This window comes from Ochlerotatus camptorhynchus, unplaced genomic scaffold (assembly GCF_037179485.1).
Source record: "Ochlerotatus camptorhynchus isolate MF236.1 unplaced genomic scaffold, CSIRO-AGI_Acam_v1.1 ptg000209l, whole genome shotgun sequence".
Taxonomy (NCBI): domain Eukaryota; kingdom Metazoa; phylum Arthropoda; class Insecta; order Diptera; family Culicidae; genus Ochlerotatus; species Ochlerotatus camptorhynchus.
The window spans coordinates 954,361-964,167 of NW_027040699.1; the positions used below are offsets into that span (position 1 = coordinate 954,361).

Here is a 9,807-nt window from a genome sequence, read left to right on the forward strand (position 1 = left end):
ACTGTGTTTCGTTGAATCGAAGGAAAATACCACCCCCACCGCCCACCGTTGCCCCCGCAACCAACCGATGCCAACTTGGATCGTCCGGTCGTTCATTGCTTTCTCTGCACGCAGCCGCACCGAGTTAGGTTTGCGCATGTTTTTCTCCAAAATTTTCCCGCCGCGCATGCTTGGATGATCGTCGGCGTCGACATCCTACCGAGTTGAAGTTTAAAAGCAATTCGTTTCATCGCCATGGACATCAGTTCCGAGCAGTGATTCAAAGAAACAAGTGCCCCGAAGTTGAAATTGGAGGCGTTCGCGTGTGCCAAGATCCGAAATTGAAACTTTTACTCGGCTCTGTGAGTGATTTGTTATCGTTTTTTTTTTCGTGGTAATTTTTTTTACGCGCTATTAACTAACAAGAAGATGGCTTTGGAGCGTCAAGTTCGTGCCAAGGTAGGTGTTCAAGTGAAAGCCGACAACCTTCGGGAAAATTGTGATAGAACTCGCTGACCGCTATTCGCAGATTGCTGGCAAGCGTGACCTGGAGAAGGACAAGGAAGCCCAGTACTGGATCGAGGAGGTGCTGGGAGAAAAGTTCCCCGCCGGAGTGCTGTACGAGGATGCCCTGCGGGATGGGTTGGTCCTGTGCCAGCTGATCAACAAACTGTCCCCCGGGGCGGTGCCCAAGATCAACACGTCCGGATCGCAGTTCAAGATGATGGAAAACATCAACATGTTCCAGCAGGCAATCAAAAAGTACGGCGTACCGGACCTGGACGTGTTCCAAACGGTGGACCTGTACGAGAAGAAGGACATCGCCCAAGTGACCAGCACGATATTCGCGCTGGGACGAGCGGTAAGTGGCGGTTTTGGGAATGGTGTGACGTGACAATCGAATTAGTGGTGGATTGAAGAATGTTGAAGAGATTTTGGAGCGGTTTCTCGGTTGTGTTGAGATTCAGAGACATTTTGAGGATGCTTTCAGAAGATAGACTTTAGAGGATTCTTCAAGTGATATTTCTGTGAAATCAATCCCTTATTCAAGAAATCTATAGAAGAAGGACGTGAAGTGGATCCGGATACTGTGAACTATTCTTAAGTCGTTTAAGGTGAAAGGGGGCATCATTAATTTTAAAATATTCAAAAGCAGTTTTTTCGTTCGAAACCAAAATTCAGTTTATGGAAATGTGTTCATTGCATTCTACTTGCCTACCGGAAAACAGTGAACACATTTTTATTGACAGGATTTTGAATTTCCAAAAATGTATGACCTCCCCTTTCCCTTTAACACCCCAGAAGCTTCTTATTTGTTCTTCTGTTCCGTACATATCCTTCTTCTCAGAACTTCAATGCAGTTCCCTACTCTTCTCCAATGCCTCGCAAAGTCCTCTAGGTTCATATTAATTCTTAATAAGTGCCCTAAAGTAGTCTGACAGTGTTGAAATTCTCTGAGGTGCCAAAAACCGGTCCAGTTGTTCAAAACTTAAGGATTTTTTGAAAAAAAAGTCATTGTAAGTCTAAGTCTAATATTTTGCGATAAGGAACAAAACTACTAGTTTTTACGAAATTCTTAGAAGCTCTATATCGTTTTGCTGTGGAATGCCTGATGTTCATAATCATAAATGCATTTATCGTCTAAAAGATATTCTAGAGTCTTCAAATCGTTCTAGAGTTCAAATAGCTTTGTAAATTATTTTTTGGTACAGGCTCAATCGAATAAACTTTACAGAGCCAAGTTATCATTTGCGTTGTACATTTAATGCTTTAAATCTAGCGTCACAGGAATTGATGCAAATACTCGCGGTCGTCTCGAGGTTAGTGGAGAGGAAGGATATTTTTTAAATATGAATTACGATAAAAGTATTTCACTTTTCCTATATCACACTTATTCTAATTCAATTGAATTCAAATTATATGACCTACTGCAAAAACCAGAGTATGTAGGATGCCTTCAGCAACAAAATAAGACCAAGCTGACTCTATTAATCGCGATGTGCATCATATACATCATTTTCCAAATTATCCTGGAGTTTAGGTCAAAGTTCATGACAAATCTACTAGATCTACATCTGATGCAGATTCTATAAATCTGCTTGGGCATGTTTCAAAGCTAGGGACATTATCTCAATGGTTGATCTAGTGAAATTTCAGTATACTCTAAATGGTGCTTTGGATATGGCACGATGCTAAGAACATCGTACAAGCCCTAGATGGAAATTGATCAACTTAGAAGACTTTAAATACGTTACGGTCATGCGAATGGATCTGAACATTTTCTCAGTTTTTCTAGATGTTTACAGAACTTCTCTAGCACCTACTTCAATTTTTCCAAGTAATCCCGAAAGTTTTCTAGATATGCTTAGAGCTTACCCAATGTTCTTTGAACTTAACCAGATGTTCCCTAAACTTTTCTAGATGTTTCCACTATGCCTCCATATGCTCCTTCAACTTCTATAGATGTTACTTTTACAGATATTCGTTAACTGGAGAATGCTCTCTAAACTTTTGAATTTGCTTCCAGAACTTACGTAGATGTTCTCTTAGCTTTTCTTCAACTTCTCTAGATGTTATCTGATCTTTTTTAGATGTTCCCTGAACTTAACTAGACGTTCTTAAAACTTTCCTGAACTTATATAGACGTTCAATAAACTTCTACAGATATTCCTTAAACGTGTCTAGATGATCCCTGAACTCCTCTAAATAATGCATGAACTTCTTTAGATGCTCTCTAAACGTTTACAGATTTTCCCAGAACTTTTGAAGATGTTCCATCAGTTTCTCTAGATGTCCCTTGAAATTTTATAATTATTTCCAGAACTTGCTTTCTAAACTTTACAGATATACCCTGAATTTGTGTTCTCTAAATTTACTCAGATATTCCTTGAATTTTGTGGTATTAACTGTGTGTACGCCATAGATCACAGAAATTTCCATGGATTTTTCAAATGGTATAGATGGTACTTGAACTTCTTTAGATGTCCTCTTTATTTCTCTACATATTCCTTTAACAACTCTCTTCATCTCTTAAGTTGAAAAGAGACACGCAAAACTTTTTATGATGTTTCTAATACTTCTCTAGATGCTCACTGCAATCCCTGAGCTTGTCTAGATATCCTCTTAACTTTTCTAAAATTCCCCAAAACTTTCCATGAGGTTCCGTATAGTTCACAAAATGCTCCCAGAGCTTTTCTAGATGCCCCTAAACTTTCCCATATGATCTTAGAATATTTTTAGATTCTAATTATATGCTGATTCAACAGTTATTGTATATGTTTTCAGATTTTGGCTCTGCAGTCCTTATAGAAGTAAAAACACTTATATGCTTTCTTACTCTGACTTTTCGGTCCTTATTGGACTTTAGTCAAGGATTCGAAAACATAGTAGAATTTCTAATCCTTAAAAAAGGTTCCATAAGGACTGAAACGTTGGAGTAAGAACGCATGTAAGTGCTTTCACTTCTTAAAACTACAGAGCCAAAACCCGAAAATATATCTAAATTCTTTGCACTTCTCTAGATCTTCTCTGAAGTTTACTAAATGGTCTCAAAACTTTTCTTGAAGTTCCCTAAACTTCTTTGCTTGCTCTCTGAACTGTTTTATGTTTTCATTTCCCGGCCATTTTTGACTACATGGGAATCGGAAAACACTTTTATTCAAGTGGACACAACTTCTGTACCGGACGTTGATACTCCGACTTTCCTCTGCGTAGAGTGACGGTGCGAACCAACCCTTGCTGATCCGGATGCACTGTCACGATGCGAGCCAGCTCTCAAGTTGACGGTGGGCTGTTATCGTTCTTCATGATCACCAACTGCCCAGGCTTCAAGTTGTCCTGACTCATTTTCCTCTGGGTTGCAAGGCGGCGATGTACTCAGCCAAAACTCCGCTGTGTACCGTTGAACCTTCTGCCAACGGTCCAACTGGTTCATCCTGATGTGGGTTAAGTCTGGTTCAGGCAGCAGATTCAAGAGCTGCCCGACCAGAAAGCTATCAGTTGATAGCTCCTCGTAGGTAAGTTTCTCATTTGCAACGACGGGACGAAGCAACTCCTTTGCACTCTTCACGGCCGCTTCCCATCTGTCAACTTTCTCCAGCAGTAGGTGGATCAGCCACGGCTCCCTCGATTCGAATTCGTTCCCGAGTGCGTTAAGCTGTCGTATCACGTCGTCGGATGTCAAATTTTTTAACTTATGTACAACAATCCATGAAGAATTCGAACCTCTCCTGGAATTGACCACCAACTTCCCATAATTTGTTTCCTACCATTTCCGGAGGTTTCTAATTTTCATTACTGGAAACGGAAGATTTATTTCTTTATTAATTTCTTCAAGAAGTCCTTCTGGTATCCCTTGAAAAGTTTCTGTTTAATGTTCTCTCAACTTCTCCAAGAATTTTCTACTAACTTCGTCTTTAAAATAATCTCGATTTCTCCCCAAAGTTTCTCCCAGTATACCCCAGAATTGTTATGAAATCTCCTAGAAGTTTCATCTGATTGCCACCGAGAACTATTCTAGCATACCGACATTCCTCAAACGTCCCTCCAACGCATGAAGTTTCTTAGTTTTATAGAAATTTCTATGGAGATTTCTATAAAGTTTTTCGGCATACTCTGGATGTTTTTTCCAGACTTCCCCCAAACAATTGTTCCGAACAATACTGGAAGTTGTAACTGACTTTTCCCGGAAGTTTCTGTTCACTTCCTCTGGAAGATTAATTTCCCTACTCCTAGAACTGTTTTCTGTTCCCTGTGAGTGTCTTCCGACTATTCCCGGAAGTATCTCCAGGCTTCCCTCGGATATTTTTTTTTCGACATCACTTGAAAGTTCCATTCAGCATCTTCCGGAAATTCCTTCTGACCTCTTCCAAAAGAGTTTCCGCTTTCCACTGAAATTTTTTCTTGTCTTGCTAGAAAGCTTATCAACTTTTCGCAACATGCTTGTTCCGTCTTCTCCCGGAATTTTATTACAACTTCCCAAAGAAGTTCCTTCCAACTTTTTTCGGTTTTCTTCAAATGTTGCTCCAGAAGTTTCTTCCTGGTTCCGCCGGATATTTCTTTCAACTTCTCGCAGAAGCTTTTATGAACATTCTACGGAGGTTTCTTCCGATTACCCCAGATACATAAAGGAAATTTCACAAAAAATGTTAACCGTTTTAGTGCAAAATTTGTGTTTAGCATGGCTTTTCTCAAAATCATCCGTTTCCCGGGGATTCTCTATCCTTGGATCGGGGAACGTGAATTGATAAGTGGTAAGCTTCAGGCGGTATTATCCTTGGATTAAATCCCCATCACGAATCTCAAGCTGCTTTGATGACAAAGTAGGTGTTTCAGAGATCTTCATGTAAACTGTGTAATGCTCTAGAATGTTCAAAGTTCCCCAGACATGTTCAGGAAACTTAAGATAAATTCAGCAAGCTTCAGACAAGTTCCATACTAATTCTGGGAACCTTCCAGAACCAACACCAGTGGAATGTTTGCCCTTCTGAAACTAGGAAGATATTTCCAGGATTTTAACAATTTAAAGAATTTTCTGGAGACCTCCAAAGGAATCTCGAGCGGAATTTAAAAGAAATTCTGGTGATAATTCCAAGCTAATTTGGAGAAATTTTTCCTCTGAACATCAAGGGTTCTAACTAGAATTCCAAAGTAATGATGTAGACATGTCCTACGGAATACTGGTGCAATTAAATTGAGTTCTGGGGAAAATTCCAAAGGAAGTCTTCTCAGAAACTCCTTGGAATGTAAGTTAGAACTTCCTTTGGTGAAGAAATAAGGGAATTGTGAAGAGAACTTCAAGTAAGTTTGGAGTAAAATTCTTAAGTGAATCTTGGATAAAACTCCTAGGCATTTTGGACGAGGATTCAAATTATGTCTGAGAAGAGTTCCAAGGAAATCCAGAAGAGAGCTTCGAGAAAAATTGCAAGAGAATCGAGTTCTGATGATAGTTCAAAATGAATTTCATAAGTGTTTCAAGAGAATTCCAATCGCATTTCCGGAAGAGAATTCTGAGTAAAGTTGAAAGCAAAATTTTGAGAAACACTCAAATGAAATTTACTTCTTAGATTAGCTTCTTAAGAATTCTCAGGTAGTTCAGAGGAGAATTGTAAAGTTATTCAGGAGAAATTCTGCAGCTTAAATTCCAAGCGAGTTCTGAATGAAATTTGATGGTGATTCTCAAAAGAGATTTGTAAGGATTGTGAAGAGAATTCCTGGTGAAATCCTAAATTTCCCATGAGAATAGATCATGAGATATTTGAGTAGCTCAAAACGATTTGGTGCAGTGCATAAATTTGGGCTACTATGACGAGAAGAGCTCCAAGCGAATCCAGAAGAGAGCTTCGAGAAAAATTGCAAGAGAATCGAGTTCTGATGATAGTTTAAAATGAATTTGAGAAGTGTTTCAAGAGAATTCCAATCGCATTTCCGGAAGAGAATTCTGAGTAAAGTTGAAAGCAAAATTTTGAGAAACACTTAAATCAAGACCAACAATTGAAATGGCCTTGCAAGGTTTGTTTACAAAATTGAGAAATCTTGAAATGAAATTTACTTCTTAGATTAGCTTCTTAAGAATTCTCATGTAGTTCAGAGGAGAATTGCAAAGTTATTCAGGAGAAATTCAGCAGCTTATATTGCCGAAGCGAGAAAATTGCCAAGCAAGCTGTGAAGAGAAATTACAATGAAAATTCCAAGCGAGTTCTGAATGAAATTTGATGGTGATTCTGAAAAGAGGTTTGTAAGGATTGTGAAGATAATTCCTGGTGAAATCCTAAATTTCCTATGATAATAGATCATGAAATGCTGATTTGAATAGTTGAAAACGATTTGATGCAGTGCTGAAGATTGTCACCGTCAGTGCATATATTTTGGCTACTATGCCCAAGTAACAATTTTGGTTTTATGAGGGTTCTGTAGACCATGATTTAGACTTGTAGCATGCTTTAAAACCACTATAAAACTTGCAATGCCGACCGTCAAAGGACATGCGACAAAACAAAAACTGTATCACAAGTAGGGTAGAGCACTACTTCGTCGTAATCGCCCATTTCCGTTCTATCGATTAGAAAAGATCAATAATATCAATGACTTCACTGTGCACAAATCAATAATAGGTTTGTTCCGATGCGTTAGTTCATTAGCTACAACATAAATCCAACATACGCTCATTGTTCTCAAAACTCCTAGCGAATCCCCTTTTTCTACGTTTATCCGTAGGACGAAGAAAATCTAATGGCGTTTCAATGCGTTAGGACGGAATTGTAACTCGTAGAACGAATTTAAAATCAAGAAGCAGTAGGGTTAACTAACCCATTTCCGGCCTATTAAGCACAACCCGCACTTAGTCTTTCTTAATCTAGCGCAGTTTAGCACCAAACGGAATGTTATTATCACTAATGCTTCCAAATTTATTTACCTTTCCGTACGTACCGTAAGATTTGATAAAGAGAAACCAATCGTTGCGATATTGTCAAAAGTCTAACGCTGCTTCTTGACGTCAAACTCGGCCGGATTCTAAACTCAGCCTAACGCATTGAAACGTCAATGAATTCACTGCGGCCTATCGGAAGAAGATAAAAATTGATTCGGTCGGAGCGCTTCTTTTGTTTTTGGGAATAATGGGTGCAAACCTTCATACCACACGTTCTCATTGACTTCGTTCGGTACCTTATTCACTAAAGTATCGTACCAAACGCATAATTGACTTGTTAACTCTGAAATCATGGATTTATTTGTAGTTTTCTGCTCGATAGGTCAAAAATGGGCGATTAGGTCGAAGTAGTTCTCCACCCTATTAGATTTTAAACAATATCTACGAAACCCTACTTCATTCACTATAGTATACTGATAAACAGTCCGTCTTCTTGTATTGACGATCAAAGCATGCTGCTAGTCATCTCACTATTAGCGAATTTGTTTATTATCGGGGTTGAAACCTGTTCCAACCCAGTGCGAAACCGAACTTTTTGTCAGTGCGAACCTGAACCTGAGTTAGGTTTTAAAAACAAACGATCAAACTGACGTTTGTCAGAAAACAAGCAGACCCGATCTTGATGCCCGATCCAGGTTGGAACTGAATAATAAACAAATTAGCTATATGATCGTCAAGACAAGAAATATCATATCACAAAGGGTTTTCGTATAGGACACTCATCCTGCTCATTGTATAATAGTGGTTTGTTCTTACAAGTTTAACCGTCTGGTTTGAAAACAATGCATAAGGTCCTAACAACATTGATCGAAATCGGGCTATTTTCGACAAACAGTTTGATGGATGAAGCTATTATCTAGCAATTTACATGACAAAAGCACAGCCAGAGGCGTTTTTGTCATGGAGCATGGAGAAAATCCACGAAGAGAATCATCAATGTAAATAGGCCCTTATGCATTGTTTGGGTTGAAATTATCTTATTGTGATCAGAGAATTAAAGCGCTTTTCGATATGTAATTGATCTGAATGGTTTTCCAAAAGCCATCTTGATACCTCAAATATTATTTTTAAGTTGTAGTAAACACCACCAGCAAACACAAACTAACCTCCAAATCTTCGCTTCTATTTCTCTCCATCTACGAAAAAAAACCAGTGCTACAAACACCCCGAATTCACCGGACCGTCTCTGGGACCGAAGCCAGCCGATGAGTGCAAACGTAACTTCACCGAGGAACAACTCGCCGCCGGTCAGACCATCATCGGCCTCCAGGCCGGCACCAACAAAGGCGCCAGCCAAGCCGGCCAGAACCTTGGCGCCGGCCGTAAAATCATCCTCGGCAAGTGAGGAAGAAACAAAAAACCTCCCAGCTGCGATTCACAATTTTTTTTTTAATTTCATTCAAATTTTCCTTTGTTGACTTTATTGCCATAACATTTAGATTTGGTTGATTTATTGCTTACTCTAAAATCCCGATAAACCATTTTGTATTTGTATTACCGATAGTGTGTGAGTATAAGTACCGCAGGAGCGTAGCCAGTTTAGAGCAGAGCAGAGAGCAGAATGATTGATATTTGTACTGAAATTATGGATTTATTGCAAAGTTTCGACAATACCAAAACCGCGCCTTGCAGTCTTTTATCCAGTACGATTGTATTTTGTACCTATACGTATTAATAAGCTGAAGAAACATTTGTATTGAACAAAGTATGAGAATTATGAAATGGACTATTTTTACAAAAATAACAACTAGGACAAACACGAGTCGTTAATTAACTGTCGACCGAAAGAAAATCCTCCCACGCACCCACGATGACACCACTTTGACTTACGATTTTTCTTTTTTCTTTTTGAAAACACGCCTCGTGCACGCTTTCCAGCCCATTTGGCACATGCTGCGCACATTTGCTCGTCTCTCTGGCCGTCCGTTTATTTTCGAACGCATGAGTAACTGTTTAGAGTAGCACGTACAGAGTCACGTTTGGAGGCCGCACACATATGTAGGAATTCAACAACTATTTGGGGTGATTGGCGCATGATTTCATCACCGCAGAGGATGTGGAAAATTTTCCGGAAAATTAAATGCAAGTTTAATGCATCACGGTCTTTTGTGACCGTGATGGTGGCAGGAAAGGTGAGTAACTACAAAGTCGTTGGCACAAATGTAGGATTATAAGCAAATTTGGCGTTAGATGTTTCGTAGTCACGTTCAGTTCAGGGAATAACGTGGATTTTCGAGATATTTAAAAATTTCAACTTTCAGAAGAGATTACTCCACAAGCTATAGAACGTCAATCTAAAGGTTTTTAATATAGATTCTTATAGGTGTACACACATTTTGTTTTTGTTTTAGTAACTGCAGTAAACAGGCAGGTATCAAAATTGTCAAAACAATGCACAC

The 9,807-nt window shown here is 39.1% G+C and overlaps 1 protein-coding gene across 1 annotated transcript; it reads left to right on the forward strand.

Moving 5' to 3' along the window:
• The first annotated feature begins 226 nt into the window (after window positions 1-226).
• On the forward strand, window positions 227-9,167 carry Mp20 (Muscle protein 20). Its single transcript, XM_065224312.1, has 3 exons — window positions 227-438; window positions 509-841; window positions 8,562-9,167. Exons 1-3 carry the CDS (start codon window positions 409-411, stop codon window positions 8,751-8,753), a joined length of 555 nt encoding a protein of 184 aa, XP_065080384.1. The 5' UTR covers window positions 227-408; the 3' UTR covers window positions 8,754-9,167.
• The last annotated feature ends 640 nt before the right edge of the window (window positions 9,168-9,807 follow it).

Excerpts from the sequence above, each read along its gene's own strand:
- Mp20 (XM_065224312.1), top strand. The coding sequence starts at position 409 with ATGGCTTTGGAGCGTCAAGTTCGTGCCAAG. Across the intron at positions 439-508 it reads AGCGTCAAGTTCGTGCCAAG|ATTGCTGGCAAGCGTGACCT; the intron begins GTAGGTGTTCAA and ends CGCTATTCGCAG. Across the intron at positions 842-8,561 it reads TATTCGCGCTGGGACGAGCG|TGCTACAAACACCCCGAATT; the intron begins GTAAGTGGCGGT and ends AAAAAAAACCAG.